The sequence below is a fragment of the Chenopodium quinoa genome, unplaced genomic scaffold (genome assembly GCF_001683475.1).
Source record: "Chenopodium quinoa cultivar QQ74 unplaced genomic scaffold, ASM168347v1, whole genome shotgun sequence".
In the NCBI taxonomy this organism is placed as follows: domain Eukaryota; kingdom Viridiplantae; phylum Streptophyta; class Magnoliopsida; order Caryophyllales; family Amaranthaceae; genus Chenopodium; species Chenopodium quinoa.
In genome coordinates, this window is record NW_018742461.1 from 2,216,838 (window position 1) to 2,242,137 (window position 25,300).

The following is a 25,300-nucleotide window of genomic DNA, read 5'->3' on the forward strand; positions in this document are numbered from 1 at the left end:
AAATATTGTAAAAACTTTCTAAATAAGGAAATAAAGTAAGTATTTAAAAACGGCCGTAAATGAAAAGTGGAGCAAGTATTTAAAAAACGGAGGGAGTATCTTATTTTAAAGGGAGATTGATTAAATCATTCGTATCTAGTCATAATTTAGAGGTGACAATTAAGTTGCTTGAATACAACCTTAGTTTACAATAAATTTTCTATCAGCACATTTTGGATTGCACGTACATATGAATCTTTTGCCAAGTCAAGGGTGGTATATAGCTGATGGACATGATTTAAGATTCGAATCCTCCTGTTAAGATTCAGAATTTCTCATATTCCCAAAATAATAATAATTGTATAAAATACAGAGAATCAAAATACATAATGATCAGCACGCTAAGGGTAAAATTGCATACATATTGATATATATTGGATAGTTCAAAAGCTAAGTACAGCCCCTGAGATGAGGCTATTTGTTGTGTTCAAAGGGGTTATAAAATGAGAATTTTGCATTATATAATAGTACTACTAACAAAAAAGGAGTGCTCTTTGACAAGCTTAAAAGAGCAGAAGCGTACTGTATAAAATTATATTCATATTAGATATGCTATTTCAATTACTAGCTGACGTCTCATTGCCTATTGATATTTCCTGCAAAAAAGAGTGAAACAATGTGTTTTAGCAGCTTATCTCGGCAGATCAGCAATTTTGACTATTGCCAAAAATCGAGTTTTTATTCAGGCATACCTTTAACTTGCCATCACTTGAGAAAGTGCATCTTGATGAAATAGCGAATCCAGGATCTAGTAACCATCCTACCTCTCCACAAGTTTCGCCTATCCCACTTTCCTTGAGCGAGCACCACAATTGTCGCGGTAACATAATCAGTTCATGCTCATTTCTGACTATTTTCTGGGTACTTCTTCCTGTAAGTTCTTGCAAGGGTTTCTGCCCAATGAAAAGGAAAATCGGCGTTAAGCATACATGATGCTGTACGTTGTAAAAAATATAGTGATCAGTTGATCAAACAACAAAACAGGACTCACATTCTGAGAAGGTTGGTAGCTAGCCACAGCGTCCTGACTCTGCCAAACACCTGTAACATCAGAAGCATTCAACGCAGGTGTAGAAGCGAATGCAGAATCACGTATAGCACAACCGCCAAGCTGATCTCCATTTCTGAATGGTCCATACCACAGCTCACAGAACACTTTAATTTTCTGCAGTTTCAACTTTGAATCCTCCAAACGAAGTGTCTGAATCACCCTTACTCTAGACTCCTTATCTCGAGGGTCAATCAAACAATGCTCCAACTCCAATACTTTATACACTTCATTCTCCAAAACTGACCAAAGGGCCACATAACAGCCGGTGTTCTGAAACGCAAAGGCTAAGATGCTGTTGCTTTCTTCGCCTCCTATGATTCTGTCATCGCTGTTGTATACTGTTGCTGCATCGGCCTCACAGCCTACTGTGGGAAGTAATTTCACAGACCTGTAGGAAAGAAGGAATTTCTGTGGATCGGCTAATGTAGGGCATTGAGTTTGCCAGTCAAAGACCTTAACTTCCCATTCCCTGTATGCTTCAGGTACTACTGATTCAGGAAGTTCAATGGGTTCCCCAGCAGTTGTGAAATCTGCTCCAAATCCATCCCACTCTCCTGAAACTTTGTCCGCGAATTCTGCCCAACCTTCAAACAAATTAACAACAACCTTGTTGCATCAGTTTTATCAATTCAGGTGATAACATTAGGAATCTTGGATACTACATATAATTCAGAAAGGTTAATAAAAAAATCAGTCTTATAATCGGATAATCCCTAAGAAATGAGCTTGTATACAACTAATACAGTGGATAAACGCCAATGTGAGGTCTTTTTAAATCTATCTCCAGCACAAAGACTTTAACCAACTAAGCTAGTTGGCATCCATCATATAATACTCCTATAGCACAGGGGTATTTTGGATTATCAAGGGACATATTACTATATTAGTGGGATATCTTGGAGTAGGCCTAGGGTAGGGGATATACTTCCTCCATTTCTATTTAGATATATTACTTTCTAATAATGGAAGTTTCAATTTAGATGCATTATTTTCCCTTTTATTTAATAAATTCACTCTATACCTCTCCTATCATATGTGACCTTTTTATTTTTCTTTCTCTATTTCTCTCCACTTCAAAAATTGTCGAAGAGCCTGCAATTACAATAGTAATGCAACTAAAAAATACAGAGCAAGTATATATGGAGTTATAATGTAGTTTCTCCCCTCAACATCACATCGAGGTTCAAAAAGATAGCTAATTTTACTTGTAAACTCTTCATTCAACAATCTAATGTAAAATTCAAACATATGAAGTATATAATTCATAAATTCAAAATCAACAACAAAATAAAAAATCCAAAAACAATTAATATCCCAACTTAATCACCTAAATAAATCAAAGACCAAGTAATAAAACAGTAAAATAAAATAACATACTGGAATTCGGAGAAGATGGACTAAAACTGCTACTTTGTTGTTGATCAACCTCAATTTGTGAAGGAATAATCTTAGCAACTGAACAAACAGTAAGTTTACTATTAGAAGGCAGGGGTAATTTTGAGGGAAGAGAAAGTGAATTAGGGATAAAAGGTAAAAGAGGGTAATTCTGAAATATTGAGGAATTACTATAGGATGGTATGAGAGTCCTCTTCTTCTGTGAGATTACAAAGTGATAAGCAGAAGAAGAAGCCATTTTTTAAACACAAATTTATTTATTTATTATTTTGAAACAAAAATACACAAATTTTTAAATGGAAGGTCTTATCTTTTTTATGAAGTGAACTTATTATCTTGAGCAAAGAATACAAGGCTGTAGAGTTGAGTTGAGATGTGAGGATAGTTTGCAACTGTGAGTCTTGCAACTGTAAGTGAGTAAGTCAATTCCCCCTTGGAGTGGACTATTCTTGCATATTGGCCACTATATTCTGGCACCTTCCCTTTCCTTAGCCTTTTTTGAAGAAGAAAATAAAAATACTTTTCTTTTCATTCCATAATAATCTTCTTATTTGTAATCTTGTTAGTATTTATAAGATAAAATAATCTTCTAACAAAGTAGTTATGTGAGTACTTTATCAATATTGAATTGTTATACTACGTATTTTTTTTTTACTAATATACAATTAAAGATATCTATATTAAAGTAAAGCATTGATAAATGTGTACAATTAAAATAGAAAACTCATTGTGAAATAATGTGGGTATCTTTTTAGTGTAATTCTTTATTTATCTTAAAATAATACTTGTGCTTCCTTCATATTTATGTCTTTTTTTAGGATTATGCAAAATTGTTTGTTAAGTTGGAATTCTTGCAAGGAATTGTATATAAAATTGAAATGTGATCGTATATTGATAATTTAAATCAAAAAAATAAAGGAGGATCAATGTTGTAAATGACAAATTATGTAAATGGTTAAATAATACGGCGATAATTGAATGATGAAGGCGTATACATAATATAGATTATAAAAATTGAAGTGGAGGTATACCCATGTAGGGTTTAGAGGGTTACTGGTACAAACGCTATTGGGCCGAGTGAGTAGTGACCCAGCTAAGCTACCACTGGAGGCCCAAGTCTTAATGATGGACTGAAAATAGAAGTCTCACAAATAGGACGCTTGAAAAGAGTAGATACATTGAACTAATTGTATAGTATACGTCTGCATGATTTGTTCACTCCATGCTCATATGTGATCCTGGGTTATGGTGATTCTTTGTAAAATCATAGCACCACCTAAGTGATAATGAGACTATCGAATTACAGTGACAGTATTATTCGAGTGGTGGGTCATTTGTTTTAGTCTTGAGCTGAATTTTAATACGAGTATTAATTATTAAAAAAACTAGTTTAATCACATAAACTATTAGTAAGGCCAAGCCATCAAGTTTAATTCGATTTAAGAAATGTAACATCTTGATAAATAATTCCGAGAGGTTTGGAGTATGACTGTATGAGTTCTTAATAATTTTAGCTATCATTGATAATATGACCTAAACACTTGCCAATAAACAATTTCAAAAAATATCATTGTAATGGTAAAACAAAAGGAGAAGGAACCACCACATTGTTTTGTACTCAAGTAATTATGGAAGGCTAATTAATGTTTGATTTGTAAGTTGCATGCATATGGTTTGGCTAAAGTCTTAATAGCCAGCAAACCCAGCATTGTTTTCGGCATATTTTCCATCTGTTTCTGTCGGTGGTGTATGGTAGGAACCATGTGATCTTAATTATTGATCAAATTGCAACTAATTATTATCACCTAAAGATTGATGTTATGTAATCATCATAATATTCCAATATAATTACTTGATGACCAATAAAAGAAATTTAATATGTACAACTTTAAGAGTTTGTTAAAAATAAGGAGGTAAAAATAGAAACATTAGTATTAGACTATTAGTAGATTATACAGTAAATCAGTAATACTATTTATAAATGCGTGTTTTTATCATTACTTTTTTTGGATATATATTTTCATTGTATGTAATTGAGGTAAGTATGATTTACCCACTCATTAATTGTTAACTTTTTCTCAATTATTGGGCAACATAAGAGGTAAGAAAGACACATCAAAGCGAATAAGATGTCTTAATTCTTGCAGTCAATGAACAATTAAGCTTTGTATAAACTTGAAAATAACGGTTAGTCTGCAGCTTTTGTACTCTACAGTCTACACATAAGCTTCCATAGGAATATAGAATCAGACATTTTGACAACTTGGATTTTTATATCAGACCTCCTATTGAGGATATATTTTGTGGGATATTTTGATAGTTATGTTTCATATTTTCCTAATTCCTAGTTACCTAAGTTAAGGTAATTCTAGAATTAGCATTGTATATATATTGGTGTTGATTGATTAATGAAAGTTAAGTCGTAAATTTGTACTAATTCTACACCTCTCATATAATTGCTTTAATTAATAAACTAATCATTGTCTTTTGTTTAATACTTGTAGCTAATTTAACTAGTTCTTCATAAATCTTCTAGACAAAATCTTATATAAAACGGTCGCACAATAACTTATAAGCCAGATTATACGATAAAAAATTACTCCGTAGACCGTAGTACATGAGAGGGATCACGAATCGCAATTAGATACTTCATGTCTCCATACTCCATAGTATAGAAATTACTGTAGTATGTTAGAGTTGCAACGTAACGCGTTTTAGGAAACTTTCTTTCCGAGTTTCGGTCTGCCAGAACAACTAATAGCACGTGTATTTGATTAAATTGCGTGATTATTAACTTTGACTTCTCATGTCTTAGTTGCTTATAAGTTATAATTAGTGGTTTACATGTACACCACTTTGTATTTCCTTGATTCAAAATTGAATTGTCTTCTGTCAATAATATAATACTCGTGTTAAAATTGAATCTTCTTAGTATTTGACCAATTGTCAAAAGTTGTGGAAGGTCTCTTTTTAATATTTTCATAGGATAGTTAACTTTTGTAATGTAGTAAATTATTCGCCAACTAGTTTGTTGATGACGTATTTATAGGAATTAAAAAATAACATATATTTAATTAAAGTTTTTTGAATAGCTACGAGTATAATTTCATAATGCTTCATACGAAAGAAAGATGTGTGGTATATTTCGCAACTTTTAATGTGCATGCATTGTATGGTGCTTACTACGCATAATAATGCAAGATCCCTCAACGATTTTAATGCATATGATAGTATGTACTTGTAAAAGAGCGCATATTAAGTCGGCAACATGTACTTGCTCCCACGTCCATGATGTAGTTTGCAAAATACGAGTGCAAAGTAGCACATAGGTATTGTTCTTCTTTCTATGTAAAATGAGCATACAATTGCAACTTTAACAAGCACCAACTTTGGTTACTATGCTCCATTTAAAAGCAACCTTTAACTTGCTATGGAAGTGTAAAAATCTCTGTCATTTCCCCTTTTCCTCCCTAATAGAATCTTGTTTTATATATATGTTATTTGTACAATAATACAGCACTACTACAGATATGAATCATATGATGTAGGGGCCAAATTAGCCTCTTTTACGTGTGGAAATAATGGAGAAGAAATAATATTGGCTTCTTTCTATTACCCATTCTTAAAGAAACAACAAAACATTCAAATATAATTACTTGTACATACATTGTTACAAATTACCAAACAATTCTACCCAAAAAACAATACTTGTACTTGTAAAAAAAAAATCAACAAATAATAAAATTAACCAAATAATAACGTGTAATATCAATCATATTAATCACTACTAATAATATTCTATATACCGTACCCTTCAAAATCCTACCTCCAAAACACCCACCATTTTCTGAATTCAATCTTCCTCTCATCCTTTTCATCTTGTTTGCACAGATCTCCACGCATACAATATCACATGAAAAAAATTACATCAATTATTCATTATAAAGAATTAATCTTGATCAGATTATTTAATCAATCAATCAAGCAATACTCTGTTTTTCTTAATAATAATTTTCAACCAAGAGTAGAACCTCTTCTCATTGAGCCATTATGATTTTGATACTTAAAAGTCTGAGGAAGAGACATATCATCGTATCTAAGAAGCTTCCTAACCTCGGATTTAACCTTAAAAAACAGATGCATTAAACTTCCCCTGTTTTGAAACCCAAGAAAACGTTTCTCTTCTTCATTCATTTCCAGATCTTGAACAAAAGTGGGCTTTCGAGACAAAACCCAAGCCCAGCCCAAATCCCACCATTTCTTGATCGAGCTTCCCGCGTTTTCTCCCATGGAAGATAAAGACTTGGACCGGTGAATAGCCCATGAAGTTGCCGGAGAAGCAGAGATTGAAGAAGGATGAAGATTTAACGAAAGCGACGAAAGCCGCCTTCGTAAACTTGGTTGATCATCTGAAGAAGATGATGATGATGAAATTGGAAGTGATGAACTCTTTGTTGTTCTTTGTTGAATGGTTTGAACTATTGAGCTCATTGCAAAGCGTCGGTTATTTTGTTGTTGAAATGAAAGCGTTGAAAGAGAAAGTGAAAGTGTCGGTTTAGAGAGAGGGAGAATATAGAGGGGACTTTGTTTGAGGGAAAATGAGAAACAGCTAATAGCTAATAAGGGTTTTTGGAAACAGGCTGGTTGATTCCTTCTTTTCTTGAATTACTTTGTTTTAAGGCATGGAAAAAAGGGATTGGAGGGTGGGGTGATCATGGTAGGGTCGTTTTAGCTTATTATTTGTATGTATGTATTGTAATGGTGACCACTTTTTTAATTTCTTAAAATTGATAGTGTAACGATTAGTACATTAAAAGATTTAGCTTGTTATCAACAAGTGTTTGGATTATATAGGAATATAGTTTTTATTGTTTTCAATGAAGGTTGTGGGTTGGAATCTTGATAGTTGAGAATGACAGCAATTTAGTGTTGAATTTTCGAAAGAAAATTCTTCACAATTGAAATCTATAAAATTATAATATTATATGCAATAACTTGCCAAGTTAGTTATCCTCAATAAAATAAGAGCTAACATGAAATTTTAATTCACTTTATGTAAAATTGAATTTATTCAATTTGATTTAACACTGTCACCTTATACATAATATTAATTACATTGAATGGTTAAGGTCACAAGAAGCATACTTAAAATTTCAAATTGAATCTTGTTTATATCTTAATCTTCTCAAATTTAATTTACTAAATAACATAATCTCGTGTTCGACCTCCTATATACCTAAAGACGACATACCAATGATCACAATAACCAACACTTTCTATATGAAGAATAGTTGAGCTGATATTCTCTTAACTTTTTTGATAGTTCTCATTCAAATTAGAGAAGGATTTGAAGTTTTACCACAACATCAAAACCAATTTTTACGAGTAGTTTTAAAGTACTGCAAATTAAGTAAAATACAATTAATTGGAGTGTGTAGTTTCATCAAATTTTAATAATTTAACTTAAAAAATAATTTAGAATGTTTAACCCCTAGAGAATTTTCTCATCCAATTAAATCCATTTATTTCATTACATATAATTGAAGCCCACTTTTGTTGCTAATTCGAGCGTTATTAAGAGCAAACTAAAGCTTAATTAAGCTGAGTAGGATGAGTTGAGCAATATAACAGATTAACACGTGGCGGGAACCCTGGACTATAAGAATGCGCGGGAATGTCACAGAGCGGTGGCGTGTGAAAGTGGGACCGTGTGAGGCTGTCGGTTGACAATACGCCGCCGACACTATTATTTTCTCTTTAAACAAAAAATCTGGCTTATATTTCTTTTTGTACGTACTTATAAATTTCAATGGGTTATGGACTATTGGGCCGCCACTCAAGTAGGCCCATTTCCTAAAGTCTAGCAGCTAATATGTACATTTTCCTATTTTCGTCCTAATAATTGGAAGAAAATTTCCCAATAGTGAGAAACAAGACATAAATCTTGTTTACATAATAACAGTACTGTCAAAATGGTTTGAAAGTTCGGTTTCGGTTCGGTTTGAAATCGGTTCGGTTTAAAATCGGGTCGGTTTGAAATCGGTTCAAATGTCTTACGGGTCGGTTTCAGTTCGGTTTAAATAATTATCGGTTCGATTCGGTTTCGGTTTATTCTTGAACGGTTTAAATTCGGTTCGGGTTGTAAACGGTTCGGGTAGTAAACGGTCCGGTGCAAACGGGTTGCGGTTTGTTAACAGTTCGGTGTAAACGGTTTTTATCCCGGTTTAAATTCGGTCCGGGTTGTAAACGGTTCGGGTAGTAAACGGTACAGGTTGCGGTTTGTTAACGGTTTTTGTCCGGTTACAACACTTTGGTTCTTTTTTGGTTCAGTTTTATTTTAGTTTGGTTTATAACTGGTTCGGTTCGTTAACGGGTACGGTTCTTCTACGATTTAACATTATTTGGATCGGTTTTATTTCAGGTTTACTAAATTACGGTTCGGGTCTGTTTTTTATTTCAAAAAATTGGTTTTTTATCGAGTCGTTCAAAAAACCCCTTATAGGAAGTGGTTTGTAACGGTTCGAATTATAAGCGATTCAGTTCATAAACGGTTCGGTTTATAAGCGGTTCAGTTTATAATCAGTTCGGTTTATAAACGGTTTGGTGCAAACGGGTTGCAGTTTGTTAACGGTTTGGTGTAAACGGTTTTTATGCCAGTTTAAACGGTTTCGGGTTAGAAACGGTTCGGTTCATTTTCGGTTCGATTTTCCTTTTAGTTCGGTTTAGATTTGGTTCGGTTCTTAAACGGTTTAACGTTTACTCGGATCGGTTCGGTTTCGGTTTTACTAACATGCGGTTCGGGTCGGTTTTCAATTTCATAAAATCGGTTTTTAATCGGTTCGGTTCTCATTCGGATCGGTTGAAACGGTTCGGTTTCACCAATTCGGTTCGGTTTTTGACAGTGCTACATAATAACATTGTTATTTGTTACCTCACCTTTTCTCTATCTTGTCCCTCATTGTTTGTACCTATCAATTGTCCAAACTAAATAAAATAGAGATGTATTATTATCAATTATTTTGAAGTAATGCTATTGAATATTTATTATCTATAATTACAAATCAAAAACAATTTTTAGTTGCAACACTTTTGGTAAGGTATTATTTGGTTGGATTAATTTTTGGTTAACCCAAAAAGTGCAAAATGGTGGAAGTTGAAATTTCTAAGGAATGGAGTTCCTACATAATGTAGGAATTAAATTACCTAAGTCTCCTTAGGTCATTCATAATTTTTATGTTTTGTGATTTCCTTAATATCTACTAAATACACTTAAGCAATATCATAGGAATTTAATAAGGGAATAACTTTCATAAGCAGTAAATTATCATGGGAAGTATTTTTTCATTACAACCAAACAAGGTCTAAGTTTAAGGACTTGTTTTTTAGGTCTTGCATTCAATAAACAATGTACCGTTTTACTTTGTAGCTGGCAATCGGGTCATGTTGTGTTCGTGTTCGAATTAAACGGGTTGGGAAGCCTCAACACCAACCCGACTCATTTAATAAACATGTCATGTCATGTTGACCCGTTTAATCAAACGTGTCAGAATCCCTTGTCCGATTGTCCCTTAACACTAACCTGTTTTTTTCGTGTCGTGTTGTTGTGTTATACGAAAAAAATATTAGCCTCATTCAATAAATTTATCAAAAATTTCGTTAATTTATTACCGATTTTTTTCTTAGACGAGTTGAGTCGTGTTAATTTATGTTGGAAGTCTCAACACTAACCCGAACTATTTAATTAAACGTTTCGTGTCATGTTGATCCGTTTAATTAAACTTATCCACAACCCAATCGTGATCAGTTCGTGTCGTGTCTACTTTTTGCAAATTTCAGTACCGAGTGGTTTTGAGTTTTAACAGTAAAGTAACTTGATCTCACAAACCACGATATCGTACAGTTCGCTCGACGCTCTTCAGTCTTTTGTTCAGGCACGAAATCGAACACACTCCACTACACTACAACACAGTGAGTGACGGTGTGTAAACCATTTCTTCTGAAGACCAAATTTCTCAGCAGAGTTTGATTTTGCCTTCTTCAATGGAGTATCGCAAGATCAAGGATCAGGTTTTTCTCTCTCCTTCGTACTATTTTATCAATTGTTTCTTATTCTTCGCAGAAATTCTGTATTTTTATCAATGTACGATTTTCTCCAGTTCCAGAAGATAATTTCTTCTCATTTTCAGTTATTGCAATTGAACCTTTTAATTTATGAATGCGAGTTCAACCTTCATAGTTGCGTAATCATCACGTTTAATCTTATCGCGATTATTGGAGAAAATTTGAATTTTACAATTAATTTGATTTGAATGATCCAAGTATCTATTCATTATAGAACCTACATTTGATTGCTGTAAACTAAGTGAAAACAGAAGATTTGAGAAATGATTTTGATTTGTTTTAGGATAAAGATGAAGAATCCGCGGGTGACCTAGAACTTTCACGAGGGAAACCTAATTCAGGTTTATTACCCCCTAATTTGATTGATTTGAAATTCTTGTTACTTAATACTAGAATTTTTAAGTGTAAATTTTAGTTATCTCGTTTCCGGCTGATTTTTCCTGGTATGATGAATAATGTAGCTGCTTTGGGAGCTTTATCTGGTGTAGCACCTCAATGGAAGCGCAAGTATGTTTGTGTTTAATTTAGCTGATTTTAACTCTACATTGTTATGTAGCCGACCCCACTTATAGGATCAAGGCTTTGATTGATTGTTATGTATAAGAAGTAGATGTGGTTTAGACAGAAATCTAGTAGTTGGATTGATTGCTATTGGTTATTGCCTTTCTTGTCATGAAAATAGGTCGATGGTTACGCTTGCGCTGACTATACTTACTAGTTCACAAGCTATACTTATTGTCTGGTCAAAGAGAGCTGGGAAATATGATTACAGTGTTACAACTGCAAATTTTTTGGTGAGTGAAATCTTCGTTTGGCTGAGATTTTAGCACTATTGTCTGTGATCACATTCTCTTTTTTGTTTACTTTGTTACTTAATTCTTGGACAGTTGATATGATTCCTTGAAAAGTGACGCATTGCCCCTTTAATTGCTGGTAGCTGAGCTTGAAAACATTGTTTCTGTGACTATTCGAGCAGACCTGGACTTCTTTGATATTGATTTAAAGTTTTCTTCTGTTTTAATTACACAGTTCTTAATTTCAGATCCTACCCTTTGCTTTGCTACCAGGTTGAAACTTTGAAATGTGCATTATCACTTTTAGCCTTGGCAAAAATCTGGAGAACTGAAGGTGTTAATGAAGACAATAGGTTATATATTGTTGAATACATATTGAGAAGTTGGCTCTTTTTAAATATTCCAAGGAAATGATGCTGATTTGAGTTTCCATATGGTTATCATACTAGGTTAAGCACTACAGTGGATGAAGTAATTGTATATCCTATACCAGCACTGCTTTATCTTGTCAAGAATTTGCTTCAGGTTGTTTTCAGTTGTCTGGGTTGCTTCTTTTTCTTTCTTTTTTTTAATGAAATATTCGCCTCTCTGGTTTCTCACCATTTTCCACCTGACAATACCAGTATTATATCTTTGCATACGTGGATGCTCCAGGATATCAAATATTGAAAAATCTGAATATAATCAGCACTGGTGTTCTCTATCGTATCATTCTTAAGAAGCGGTAAGCCCCTTTATGTTAAAGATATTTGACATCATTTCCTGTCCGCTAATAAAGCATATGAATTGTTCTGCATAATCTTACTTGGGAAAAGTTTAGAGAACTCTGTTAACCTTCATGATTTTTTTAGAAAAGTTATAATTATTCCAGAATGCTTTAAAAACTCTAGGAGCTTCTCTGGGAATCAAAATAGCCAGTATTATGAAAATTTCGAAATCTGACATACCCTTGATATTATCGAGAAAATTAAAATTTGATATTATGATTTATTTTAGGATCTTTTCTGTTGAAACAGCCCTGCAGTTTGATGATATTCTGTTGTCAAATAATTTGATTTTGAATGTTTAACATGGCTGCTGATAATGATTCATGTCAGAGTAAATGACCATTCTAATAATATATTTCTGAATTTTCAGGTTAAGTGATATTGAGTGGGCTGCTTTCATTCTACTGTGTGCTGGGTGCACCACTGCACAGCTCACCTCCAAGTAAGAGTGGTCATAAACTCATTATTCTTTTGACTAGATTTATAAAACTTTGTTATGTGGGTTGGTTATAAGCACTGTTGTCAATGTTATTTTCAGTTTCAATAACTAGAGGAATAAGCTCCTTAGCCTCAGTTGGTACTTTGGCAGTTGATAATTTACCAATTTTCTAATATATACATAAACATAAAAAAGAAATATATAGGAAAATGAAAGGGGTAGGATAATTCTCTGGAGTATACATCAATTAGTCATAAATTTGTTATAATGGTCGAACAAATACATTATTGACAGGTGTAGGCTAATTCATTAATTATTTTCCTGAGGATCAGTTTGCTTAGATTTACATGTAGATGTATGGATGTCCAAAGTAACTTTTACTTCCATAAATTTTGATGTGAGTAAGCATCTTATAATCCATGGCAATGTGTTCCCAAAATCTACTATATCCCTAAAATGTGTCCCTAAAAGGTGTCCCTAAAAGGTGATGTCCTCTATTAAAATCATGATAATGGGAACACTCTACTTTCAAACCTAGACCTTTTGATGTTCTCAAAGCTTATATGAATGACTACTTTGATAATTGATATCATGACAAAGTGTGTCTCAAAGGTTCCAATTAAAGGTCGTGTCCTCACCAAGCTTAACGCAGGCCAAATCTTGTCTTATCAGCTCCTGCAACTTTTCTCAGGTCTACCTTGTTTTCCTTAGTGTCTCAAAGGTTCCAATTAAAGGTCATATCCTCATCAAGCTTAACGCAGTCCAAATCTTGTCTTATCAGCTCCTGCAACTTTTCTCAGGTCTACCTTGTTTTCCTTTACAGCCCCTTAAAACTAAATTTTCACTCCTCAAAAGGGCTTCTGAATGCTGCCTCCAATGTGCCTGATCATGCTATTTAATCTATCAAACTTGCAGTATAGCCATTGCTTTTCTGTGAATCTATCTTTTCTATCTTTTGTGCTATCTTATCACAGCTGTGGAATAATACTTGTACAATATATTAGTTTTATATGTTCTCTGCTTAAAACATTCCTTCCATCCATGCAGTTCTGATCATGTTCTTCAGACTCCACTTTATGGTTGGGTCATGGCCATTGTAAGTTTTTTGTTTATTTAAAGTAATTTTCCTGTCAATTTCAGACTAACATTAGATATTTTATTTTGGAATAATGCTTTAGAATTTCTTGTAGGTCATGGCTCTTTTGAGTGGGTTTGCTGGGGTCTACACGGAGGTAACTTCAGTAGATATAATTTGTCAATTTAGCACTTATTCTGTGTTAACCTCTGTTAAGTGAGCTATAGCTATATTGATGCAGAGTAGTAAGCAATAGCTGACTTGGTCTTTGTGTTGATAAATATGTTCTGTATTCCCAGGCAATTATCAAGAAACGTCCCCAAAGAAACATAAACGTGCAGAACTTCTACTTATACGTCTTTGGAATGATTTTCAATGCCGTTGCAATAGTGATTCAAGATTTTGATGAAGTTGCAAATAAGTATGTACTTGTTCAATTATTTATCTATTATGAAAAGTTCTACATACCTTTACAAGATCTGAAAAGCCTGTAAAATTTTATTCATTTAGTGAAGAGAGTGGGTGGGGAGATTTCCAATGAGTGGATTAACAAATTGGTGATCCTATTGAATGTTATTAGGCTGATCGTTGTTTGTAGGATCAAAGAATTGGGAAAATTTCCTTAAAATCTATAATCTGTGACTATTATGCTATTGATGGAAATGGAACACTTTGAACTGTAAAATACTCGATTCCTTGTGAATTCCACTAGATCCAGTTTTATAATATAACAAAGATATTATCTTCCCCATGCTGACGTGTTTTCTTGATCAAACTGCTGTTTGTGAGCTGATAAGCATGAAGTTTAATTTCGCAAATCTTTCATGAATATGCTACAGAGTTACTTTGTGATGTTTGCCTGGATTCAAATCTGATGGTGTTTTTAGGGTGTATTTCTCCAAGCTGGAATTTTTTTTTGTGAACATATCTGTTTTAGTTCATCAAGCTGGAGACGAGATGGCTCTCTGCATTGCTTAAGGAAGCTAGAGTTGTTGTAAAGCTTATAGAGCTTTAGGGGATTTGATGGAAAAGTTCAGTGACGTATGATGATTGGAGTCATATCATTAAAGCTTATAGATACCGGACATCCTTTTATTTGGTGGATGGCTGCGAGTCTGGGAGAGATAGGCTAGGCACTGGTCAGCTTCCAGGGAGCAGGAGTTAGCACCCTATGTTACTTCGACTCGGGTACTTGTTTCTGACGTGTTTATGTGTCCTGTGTTAGATTTGGCTATTTTGTGAGAACTTTCCTTGATTGGCCCAACATGAAGTGTCCTACCTTTGCCAAAGGGTTAAGGATCTGACTTGGGTTCTTGAAGTGATGAAAAGTCAAAGTTACATTGTTAGCACCTAATGATAAGGTTTGTTTCAAATGTGATAAAGGCTCCACGCTCCAGCCTTATAACTTTATTCACCACCCTGCTTGTCACCAGGCTTGGTGTGGTGTACTTTGTTTTCCTGGGATACTGAATCGAACTCGGGGGCTAAAGAGAGTTTTAAGGAGTTTTGTAGAAAGCTCAAAAACACAAGCAGAAACTGCAGTCTCATAGCTGCCATTTCTGAATTTTGGATTGACAGGATGAAAGGAAATTCCAAGGGAGCAATAGACTTATTATTGCTGAATTCCAAGGTCAATTTATTGCTGATTATTAGATAGATTTACAAAGTCCTTTGCCAGCATATGCTTGATTTGCTCTCATCTTTTCTCGTGTTTTAATGCTGTAATCTGGAAGTGCTGTTTGTTTTACTTAGCTATTTTGGTAGCCCTTTTGAATCCTTCTTTTCTGAGTGTGCTTATTATCATCCCTTGAAGATGGCAGTATGATTGGCATTGTCCAAGACAGTAACGACCCTATGCTCTGACTTGTGTTCTTTGTGCTGATTAACTGATTTCTCCATGTAATTAGTTTTGTCAGTTGCAATGTCCATTAATTATAGATGGTCCTGAATGATTTTATCTAAGATTCTCCATGCATTTGGATGCTAATATCATTTTTTCTTTTGTAGGGGTTTTTTCCATGGCTACTCGTTCATTACTGTACTCATGATTGTAAATCATGCACTCAGGTATATTTTACGCGACCTCTAGTTTTCCTGATTGAAATGGCTTAATAGGTGATAATTGCTCTCTTCTATTTTGATGAATCATGCTTGATGGAGAGTTATCCTCCAATTTACAATATAAGTTTTAGTTGATTAAACAAGATCTCAAAAATTGTTCATCCATGGCCTAGTGCACACTGGTTGAGATATGTATACTATAGATGAATTAACTGCATATCTTGGATGACCCCAGGTGGTTAAGTAGGAATTAGATTTAGACTACTTCAGATGCCTGAAATGGTTTCTTAAATTACGTCTTGTACGGCTATACCAGGGTATACATAGTTTCATAGATGGACCATTGGTAATTAGGAAAAACAAGGGGCCTTGCCAACATTATTTGCTAACATTTCTCAATAGGCTTTTGGAGTGGTTTCTCAGGCCTAATTATAAGCTTTGAAAATGGGTTGCCAAGATTATTTAAGGTTTTTTTTTTTCTTGCTGCTGTTCATAGGTATACATTTTGTAGGACGAACTTTGGGATTTGGCAAAGTATGAAGGTATACTTGAAGCACGTATTTTTACAGAAAGATGATTGGTTTGCAGGCATTAGGGCTTTTATGACACAATCAATTCTTTGGATTGTTTTTATTTGGACTTGCCCTAGCCTCTGATACCCATTAAATCTACTCTTCACCTATTTATGTGCTTACAGTACAAGACTTGACTACTTAAGCTGCATTAATCACCACTGCATAGCAAGCTATATTTTTCATTAGAGATTACAATCTGAACCAGAATGAACATTATGTCCACCTGTTACATCCCCTTTAAGCTGTGCTAGACTCTTTCTAGAGTTTCATACTTTAGGTCTTCTTGTTCATAACAGTGTCATGCTTGCTTTTGGAGTCATTTGTGGTCCATATGACCAATATCAAAGATTGAACTTGGGAAACTTAAGGTATTGCTTGGTAGTAGTGCAAGAAAGCTTTTCATAGGTGTTCAAGTTGGACCTTCTAGGTATTACTTGGCTGACCATGTCCAGCCTCCCTGGAGTTGTAATCCTAGTTCCTTTTTAACATTTTGTTGATGTATTTTAATATCCTGTATTTCATATGGGTACATGTGAACTGTTTATATACTCTATTAATAATAATTTACAGCATTTCCTTTCTTCCCAAATCTTTACATCATGGCAAGTCATCTAGCTACTACCCTGCTCTCCTATGTTCCCAGTATTCTCAGTTATATTACATTGGATAATTAATTTGCTACTTTTCAATCTTCTTCATGCAGTGGCATTGCTGTCTCGATGGTAATGAAATATGCTGACAATATCGTGAAGGTAAGACCTCTTAACATCTTGCTTCATTATTGAGCTGGGAGATACGAATTTACCTAATTGTGAACTGTCTCTGCCCCCAGTAAACTTTTCATTTCTCTCAAAATACTTGTCCCCTGATAAATTTCCCATTTCCCACTTTGAATTGATATCCACATAATTAAATAATGCTTTGATTGTTATATTGTCTTTTACCTTCTGACCTTGGGTTTCCTCTCTCTCACCTCCCTTAAAAAAACAATAAGTTATACTCACTGCCTTTTATTTATTCAGCTTTATCCAACAAAACCCCCCTATAATTTATCTCCTATATACTTGTGTACAACCCAAAGTAGAAGTTAAATGGGAGATGAAGGCAATGCACGGAGTAATATTTAAAATAGTATTCTGATCCTTTTCTTTCGTGCTATCTGTTTGATCTGTGCATCGTCTGCTGTTGCTCACTTGCTCGGTTGACGAACCCTCATCTTTTCAAATTTTTGCATTGCTTGATTGAGTGTACCCTATTTTAATTTGGTCTATTCCTAGTTTACAATACTAGATGGTTGTCTTGGGTTCATTAGCCTTTTTACGATATGAAACAAGTGAAACATTTTCTTATCCTGACTTTCTTAAATTTGAACTAGTCAAGTAATAATGCATTGACAAGCATGGCTTCTGGCTATTCTTTCAGTGTCACTTGTCTCTTGGGCATCAGAAATGCCAAACTTGATGCCTCCAGGATTACACTTGCATGCTTTGTCTCTACCTGATGCCTTTAAACTTCACTAGTTTACCTGCATGTTTAATCCTATGTAGATTTAACGGCTTTTTCACCATATACCACTGAGTTTTAACTTAATTCACCATATACCACCAAAAACTTTCTAATTCACCATGTACCACTGAGTTCCTATGCAATACCACAAAATACCTTTTTTGGTAACTGACGTTAGTCTGCCGTTTGGGATATTTTACTAATTCACCATATACCCATGTTTATAAAGTTATTTCACCATATACCATTAAATTAAAAGATAATTTCACAATATGCCCAGAAAGCTTGTACATGTGGGAAGAAATTTGCAACAAGGAGCTGTGATTCGGCAAAAATTCCACAAAAGTTGTACTATAAGGGTGATGTATGTGAGAAATTTAGATGGTGCAAGGGTAATACCGAAAAAAATGTCCTTTCGGGTTATAATGTCATGGAGATGAGAGCATGTTGAAGCAAGAGTTGAAGGAGCTCAAGAGAAGAGTAGTGAAGTAGCAAAAGATAGTAAATGCAGCAACTAAAATAGTCGTTGCAATTTCTAGGTATATGGTGAAATATCTTTTAATCTAATGGTTTATGGTGAAATAACTTTATAAACATGGGTATATGGTGAATTAGTAAAATACCCCAAACGGTAGATTAACGACAGTTACCAAAAAAGATATTTTGTGGTATTGCACAGGAACTCAGTGGTACATGGTGAATTAGAAAGTTTTTGGTGGTATATGGTGAATTAAGTTATAACTCAGTGGTATATGGTGAAAATTCCGCAGAGTTAATTTACATTGATAACATTTTGCAGGTATATTCAACTTCGGTAGCAATGTTGCTGACAGCAATTGTTTCTGTTTTTCTGTTTGGATTTCATCTCTCCCTTGCCTTTTTTCTTGGTGCTACGTAAGTTACTGTTCATCTTACAGTATATTTTTATTCAACTGTTGTACTGGACAAAGTTTTCTGAATAGCATGTTTTGGCAGTGTTGTGTCTGTCTCTGTGTATCTACAAAAGGTTGGGAAAACGCCAAGGTAGCCGAACGCAGCAATTCCTCTCTTTATGATTGGTCCCATTGTGCTTATAGAATTTTTGCTAACAAAATGAGACAGATGATATTGTGGAATTCATATTGACAATGTCCTGAAGCTAGTGCTGTCACGATTGGTGCTTCCGGTTCTAACAATTTCTAAGCCGGAGGAAAGGCTATAGTTTTTCTGGAGCCAGCGTGATGATCCTTCTACTAAACTATGTGAAAGGCATATAGAACTTGTCATGTCATGTTGCATTAATTTTGTATGGATCATTGTAAATGTCAATATATACGTAACATTTGAGCTACTTGTGGTAACATCTTGTTGGGTTCATACTTGGAAAAGCTGCTGGTACAGGGGCGGTCTGCTTTGTACTGTATGCGTGTCCCCTTCATGTATATGCCAAGGTTGCCTAATGGGAGTACCTTGTCTATTGTCCAAGAGTAGTATCTTAATTAGCATCTCACTCTAGAATATAGTTGTGTGAAATGGGATTATTTTTACAATTTGAAAAATTAGAAATGATTTTTTCATTATTACTTGAATTTTTAACATCAGGACCAATGAGTTTGGCCTTCTCTTTTCTCCCACGGTTTATGTTGATATCTGAAAAATCACTCTGGTAAAGGCTTGTGGCAGATTTGGGGATCAATTGTGAATTTGTGACCTCGTATACTGGGGAAAAAAAGGAGTTTAGTAAGCTTGACTGATAAATGGCAACTAATAGATACTGAGGTGCCCTTATATAAATGTTCTATGGATAATCATAATCTCTAACTATAATAATAAAAATCACTTATATTATATTTACACAAGTGTTATTTTCTTATAAAAAAAAAAAAAAAAAATTCTGCCAAAATCGTTTAGTGATATTATCTTTTTATTTTCCTTTTGATATTTTGTCAAATTATCATTCTAAATTCAATCATTGGGAAATTAAATTTTTAAAATAAATAAAAGAGTTAATATTAGTTAACCAAAAATGCACTAGACATTTTTTTTTTTTTTTTTTTTTTTTGTTGTGTAATTTGTTGCAAAATGAAATAACTTTGTTTATATCTACATTGTGCATCGCAAGAATACTAATAGACTATTGCCTATGAGCTAGGCTAAAGTGAGTCCATCAATCCGACTTTGTTCTCTTCTCCTTATTCTTATTAAGGTACTTATTCCTGTTATAATCCAAACCATATAAAAATATTCCAGACTAGCAAGATCAAATTTTCTTAATTACGTTCTTTATTGTCATACTAGTACGTCATTAAATTTCGTATTTGTAAAATTTATGAAAATTATATACGAGAAATACACCTAAAATATTTAAATATTTGAGTATCAAAATGATAAAAACAATCCTAAGTAGCAGCATCTTCGTTTCCTTAAAAAAAAAAAAAATAAAATAAAAAATGAACAGGATTTAACACAGGCCAAAAATCCAAAAATTGAAGTGGGCAGTGATAATTGATAGTAGCTGTTCTCCTCCAAGCTTCTTTACCCCAAGGCTTATCCTCGCTCAACCTGTACGCAGGGGTAGTACTCTGGTTGATATTGCTAAATTAAATGGTTCAACGATATCCGATCACTCATGAGCCAATAGAACCTAGTTCATGGTCTTTAAAGCGGAGTACCAATTCCAAATTTTTTACCAGTCAGGCGATCCAGTTTTCCATAACCGGAAAAAACATCAAACTCTCGATGCAGTCCTGAAAATAACCAGCAGTCCAGCACGTTTGGAATTCATGGAAGATAAAAAGTTGTACAATCACTTTCACCCAAAAAAAAAAAAAAAGTTACTTCTCGTCTTCTTATGGCTTTTGGAGATCTGTCAAGCAGTAAAGTCAAATGGTAGCAAACATGAAAGCTTTATACTACACATGTGAGTTCCAAAATAAATTCAAAACGAAAAATTGATACAGAAGAGGTGCAAATAACCTACCTAGGAAGTCGATGTTATCTAAGAGGCTTTATTCCCTGCAAACGTTAAACCAAAATTTAAAATTCAGCTTCATATATACTATCACCAAATATGCAACCAATTAATAAAATCACATGCAAAAATCCTAACAATGGTGTTTAATAAAGGGAAATTGGAATTATTTGAAAATCTAGTAAAGATGTCATTGAGTATTACTCAACTTATGAATACAACATATGCACATGGTTATAGACCTATAACTTAGACACATCCCATTAAAAAAACTAAGTGTGACAATGGACCCATAGACATGTAAAAGCTAAATAGTTTGAGTTGCTACCTTCGAAGCTCTTAACTCATTTACTGCCCCTCGAAGGCTGTCATCAGAGAGGATAAGCCGTGACAGTGCCCCTGTGCTCATCCTACAAGTTCAACAAGTAAATAGCAATATCAACTTTAAATAAACAGTATGTGTACATGCAAGCTTACCTTTGTGATAGATGAGTATTCTAACTATATAACATTTTTCTAGGAGCTCCTTCATGCATATAAATCCTAATGTAAGACTACAAGCTAAACAATAAGATATGGTCCTAAAGTCAAGACTTCAAGACTTAAAAACTAATCAGGAGATCAGAGGATACACAGGCAAAAAAAGTGATTCATCTTATAGCAATAAGAGATTCCACAATAGCTTTGCAAGTACATAGCAGTTACATAGTTACAAATACACATTGAGATTTTAGGGAGTCATAATTGAAGCTTCACACATCAAACATATCTTTCAGTGTCTTTTGCTGCATGAACATCTCTAACTCACAAAAACAAATACCATGTACCTATACACAAAGCAAGGAATAAATAAAAGTTGACAGAATTTACAGAAATACATAATGACGTTACCCCAAGTACTTGGAAGCATCTGATACAGAACCTTCAACTGCATAGATTAAATCTAATAATGCTTGCATACCCTAAACACATAAAAAAGAAATTTGGTCTTACAAACCTTCGTAAAATTGTTTTTAAATATAGTGGGGTTGAATTTAGATGTTTAATAAAAACATGAATCACCTCAACAAATTTTGGATTATTGGATTTAATTTGTGGACCGCATTCTGATCCCCTGATAGTAGATTTTGTTGGAAGAATTTGAAGAAGCTCTGGTGGAGGAGAATAAGCATTGAGATTCACAGGTCTTCTTACTGTCATACAGAAGATTAAGAAAGGCCAAAGTCTTTTCAAATTAGTGTCACAATACTAGTTGATACAGTAAAGAACCCTATATCATGATCAAAAGACCTTCAGTGTGTTGAGGATATTCGTTGAAAATCTTAGATAAAAGATTCTGAAGCATCATTTCAGGAATTCCCAAGGTTTGTATTAGTCATCTTAAAAACATAAAATTTCCATCACCAAGGAAAGCATATTCAAAGGCCATTAAATCAAGCATAAGACTTCGGTTCAAGCTGGTGATGAGCTCACCAAGAACTTAAGAAGCAGCTCAATAAACTAAAGCCTCATGAAGCATAGGTGGCACCAGAAATAAAACTATTACACCCTAGAAAAGGCCTCAGGTCATGGGTGAGAGACCTTTTTGATACATCATTACAATGCATAGTTATAAGGAAGGGTTCCTGCGAACTCTTTTAGCTATGTTAACCAAGATCATTACAATGCATAGTTAGAAGGAAGGTTTCCAGCAACTCTTTTAGCTATGTTAACCAAGGACCCAATTTTTTCCCTCAGAAAGTCTAATTTGAAGCCTTGAAGGCTATAATTCATGCCTAAAATGTCATTCTGTAATCAACGGAGAATCTTAACAAATGTTGAGGGAAGGCTCCTGAAATTTGCACCATGCAAACACAGGATTGACACAAAGTCATATCTAAAGATCTCAAATAAAAACTAATTGGATAAACCCCCAACTCCAGAGCGACTTCACAATATCACTAAAGGCCCATGTCAGCAGCCTAAATTTTGAATGACATCGGACAGAAAATTGCTCCTTAAGCTTAATTAGGGGGTCATAAGTTATAACAAAATCATGCCATAAAAATCCATTTAGAATTAGAGAAAAGGCTCTTCAAGTTGCCATCAGCCCCAGCCCTCTTGGGCACATAATATACCAAACATAAAACTAGTTGACACCAACAAAGCAGTCATATAATCCTATTGAGAACTAAATTGGCCACCTACACCGTACATGTAGCTAGGTCCAAAATTGCCTCTTGGAAGCCCAATATGAAAACTAATATGCCCAAGTGTTTATTTGGGGTGATCAGCCAATATTAAATATAAAAAGCATCACAAAGAAGACATATCAAATTGCCTAATGACTTCCCCAAATGATCCATATTTTACAGTACAACACTACTCCTTTGAAAAGCCTCCTTTGATACAAAGCATTACTACGTGAATATGTACTGAAGCCTACATTTCATGGCTTCGAGATCTATGCTATGTACAAATTTCCAATGAATATTTTTCAGAAACCATAGTGTCGGGGCACAAGCACAACTAATTTTTCACTAAATGCTCTATATTTTAGGTGCAATAAATGGTCATTTGCTTACATTATTCATAGAGAAAACATTCTACTCACGAAGACTAAATATAAGTTTATAATCATGTAGTTACAAGAAATAAGCCTGAAACAACTAGGATTACAAGTCTACTTGACTCATAAGTCTTCTTTTGAAATTTTTTAGATTATACATCATACTTAAATATTCAACAAACTAAAAGGGGCTTCAAACTAACATACAATCAAAGGAAGAGATTGTGAGGATATGGCAGCAGTTGGAACATCGCTGTGCCTCAAAACCATTTACACATATAATACTGCACATTTGATAATCACTACATGAGGATTTTGGGAACTTTTCGCAAAAGCATCTTATCAACTTGATTCACAAATTTCTCCATATCATCTTACAAATGCCATTAATATAATGCAAAACCCTCATAATCTAACTCAAAGTTCCAAACTTAAAATTCAGAACAACCAAACTAAAACAACCAAATTAAGGTCAAAACAGATACATAAAATCAACACCTCACCTTTAAGAGCTAAAAGAGCGCGAAGCCGGGCTAATGCCGAGGCACGATTCATATGCTGTGATCGATCCTCAGCTGCCGAAACATTGAATACAAAACAATCATCAATCGAAAAACCAATAACACAACACAAAAATAACACATAAAATACACAATCAGAAAAACATCTTCACAAACCTGAGCAATAACCCCAGTTAAAAGATGTTTAAGACGAACAGCACTCTCTCTCTTGTTTCGATGCTGCCCACCTGGCCCAGAAGACTTGAATGTCTCCATTTCGCATTGACCCATCAATTGTTCATCTGATAATTTCAAAAACCCAGCTCCATTTTCACCATGATTATCACACACACTTCCAATTTTCTCACCTGCAGCAGAAGAAAACCCCAGAATTCTTTGATGATAAACCCTTAAATTTGGCAAATTCCTTGTATATGATACAATTGGGTTTTGGTGGGGTTTAATTGAAAAAGAAATTGCCCTTTTTGGGCAAAGATTGGATGATAAGTAGGGCATAAATTCTATAACTTTAGTTCCTCCCAATTTTAAACAAAATGGAAAACGACCCATCAAGTATAATAGAGAAATTAGAACAAGAGTAAAGAAATTCAATCAGTATATCAATTTGAATATGTAATAATTAAGATGAATATAAGAAGAAAGGATGTGAAGAAGAGTTCATAAAATGTGGGTAAAGATTGTAAATATATTTGGAAAATTGCTCAATTTGTGTGATTTTTTTGTTATTAATTTGGTTAAAGTGGAAAATTTTGGATTGTTACTGATGTTCAATGAAATTTGATGATGGGTTGATTTGAATGTGAGAAGTTGAGAGGATACAGAGAGAGATAGTGAATGAGCTATGTTGATGGGTGAAATTGAAAATGGCCGAGAAATTGGATCCGGATAGTATTTGTTTTCGCGTTGACTGGGTTACTGGGCTGAGCTCTACCCAGATAAGTTTCTACTTTCTAGACAGAAACCAATACAGTTCAAAATAAAAGGACATACGAGAGTAAAAGGGAAACATATACGGAGTATGGAGTATAAAATAATTCTAAGTAAAAAATTAAAATAAAAAAAAATCACAAGTAAATAGTACTATACCAATTAGTTTGGTTAAAGACTTAAAGTGTTTGGGAAATTGTGGAGATATCCAAAAGCTGAGATTGAATTCCGTCTACATCATTGTCTTTGCAGCTCTTTTGAACCATTTATTTTTTTCTACCGTTAATCTTAATTTACATATGGGGTTAGAAAGTTGTTGCAAGAAGTCAAGAATAGGATGCTCAAAGAGTATTAGAATAAGCAAATGGTACTAATTGATCATATTTAATTAACTATGCTGCCAACAAACAATGGAATACCTTGCAACTAAAGTATCAGAAAAGATCCATCCTTAAAGTTTTGGTTATCTTAGATATTAATCTCGTCTTTACTTCTAAGCAATATACTACATGAAACCACAGCATATAAATA

The 25,300-nt window shown here is 34.1% G+C and overlaps 4 protein-coding genes across 6 annotated transcripts; 1 reads left to right on the forward strand and 3 right to left on the reverse strand.

Annotated features, from left to right (window-relative positions):
* Window positions 1–317: 317 nt before the first annotated feature.
* Window positions 318–2,900, reverse strand: LOC110718675. Its single transcript, XM_021897559.1, has 4 exons — window positions 2,468–2,900; window positions 1,031–1,674; window positions 732–932; window positions 318–635 (listed from the first exon to the last, which is right to left on the reverse strand). Exons 1-4 carry the CDS (start codon window positions 2,721–2,723, stop codon window positions 597–599), a joined length of 1,140 nt encoding a protein of 379 aa, XP_021753251.1. The 5' UTR covers window positions 2,724–2,900; the 3' UTR covers window positions 318–596.
* A 3,169-nt stretch (window positions 2,901–6,069) lies between these two features.
* On the reverse strand, window positions 6,070–7,185 carry LOC110718677. The gene has a single exon (XM_021897560.1). It carries the CDS (start codon window positions 6,974–6,976, stop codon window positions 6,500–6,502), a length of 477 nt encoding a protein of 158 aa, XP_021753252.1. The 5' UTR covers window positions 6,977–7,185; the 3' UTR covers window positions 6,070–6,499.
* Window positions 7,186–10,350: 3,165 nt separating this feature from the next.
* LOC110718678 (CMP-sialic acid transporter 4-like) lies at window positions 10,351–19,624 on the forward strand. Its single transcript, XM_021897561.1, has 15 exons — window positions 10,351–10,552; window positions 10,890–10,947; window positions 11,068–11,113; window positions 11,289–11,400; window positions 11,674–11,753; window positions 11,850–11,925; window positions 12,024–12,124; window positions 12,538–12,609; window positions 13,654–13,702; window positions 13,797–13,838; window positions 13,981–14,102; window positions 15,689–15,748; window positions 17,021–17,069; window positions 18,623–18,717; window positions 18,799–19,624. The coding sequence occupies exons 1-15, from the start codon at window positions 10,526–10,528 to the stop codon at window positions 18,848–18,850; spliced, it is 1,041 nt and encodes a 346-aa protein (XP_021753253.1). The 5' UTR covers window positions 10,351–10,525; the 3' UTR covers window positions 18,851–19,624.
* A 603-nt stretch (window positions 19,625–20,227) lies between these two features.
* LOC110718681 lies at window positions 20,228–25,214 on the reverse strand. Of its 3 annotated transcripts, none has more exons than XM_021897567.1 (7): window positions 23,999–25,214; window positions 23,825–23,896; window positions 21,836–21,966; window positions 21,665–21,735; window positions 21,102–21,183; window positions 20,783–20,817; window positions 20,228–20,549 (listed from the first exon to the last, which is right to left on the reverse strand). In XM_021897567.1, the coding sequence occupies exons 2-6, from the start codon at window positions 23,874–23,876 to the stop codon at window positions 20,797–20,799; spliced, it is 357 nt and encodes a 118-aa protein (XP_021753259.1). In that variant the 5' UTR covers window positions 23,877–23,896; window positions 23,999–25,214; the 3' UTR covers window positions 20,228–20,549; window positions 20,783–20,796. The 3 variants fall into 3 exon arrangements, with proteins under 3 accessions (XP_021753259.1, XP_021753258.1, XP_021753257.1); XM_021897566.1 differs by having other exon boundaries at window positions 20,228–20,668; XM_021897565.1 differs by having other exon boundaries at window positions 20,228–20,817.
* Window positions 25,215–25,300: the final 86 nt, after the last annotated feature.

Excerpts from the sequence above, each read along its gene's own strand:
- LOC110718677 (XM_021897560.1), bottom strand. The coding sequence starts at position 6,976 with ATGAGCTCAATAGTTCAAACCATTCAACAAAGAACAACAAAGAGTTCA.
- LOC110718675 (XM_021897559.1), bottom strand. The coding sequence starts at position 2,723 with ATGGCTTCTTCTTCTGCTTATCACTTTGTAATCTCACAGAAGAAGAGG. Across the intron at positions 933-1,030 it reads GCTACCAACCTTCTCAGAAT|AAACCCTTGCAAGAACTTAC; the intron begins GTGAGTCCTGTT and ends TTCATTGGGCAG. Across the intron at positions 636-731 it reads CAAGTGATGGCAAGTTAAAG|GAAATATCAATAGGCAATGA; the intron begins GTATGCCTGAAT and ends TCTTTTTTGCAG.
- LOC110718678 (XM_021897561.1), top strand. The coding sequence starts at position 10,526 with ATGGAGTATCGCAAGATCAAGGATCAG. Across the intron at positions 10,948-11,067 it reads ACGAGGGAAACCTAATTCAG|CTGCTTTGGGAGCTTTATCT; the intron begins GTTTATTACCCC and ends TGAATAATGTAG. Across the intron at positions 12,125-12,537 it reads CGTATCATTCTTAAGAAGCG|GTTAAGTGATATTGAGTGGG; the intron begins GTAAGCCCCTTT and ends CTGAATTTTCAG.
- LOC110718681 (XM_021897567.1), bottom strand. The coding sequence starts at position 23,876 with ATGAATCGTGCCTCGGCATTAGCCCGGCTTCGCGCTCTTTTAGCTCTT. Across the intron at positions 21,967-23,824 it reads CGCTCTTTTAGCTCTTAAAG|TAAGAAGACCTGTGAATCTC; the intron begins GTGAGGTGTTGA and ends TCTGTATGACAG. Across the intron at positions 21,736-21,835 it reads ATAATCCAAAATTTGTTGAG|GGTATGCAAGCATTATTAGA; the intron begins GTGATTCATGTT and ends TTATGTGTTTAG.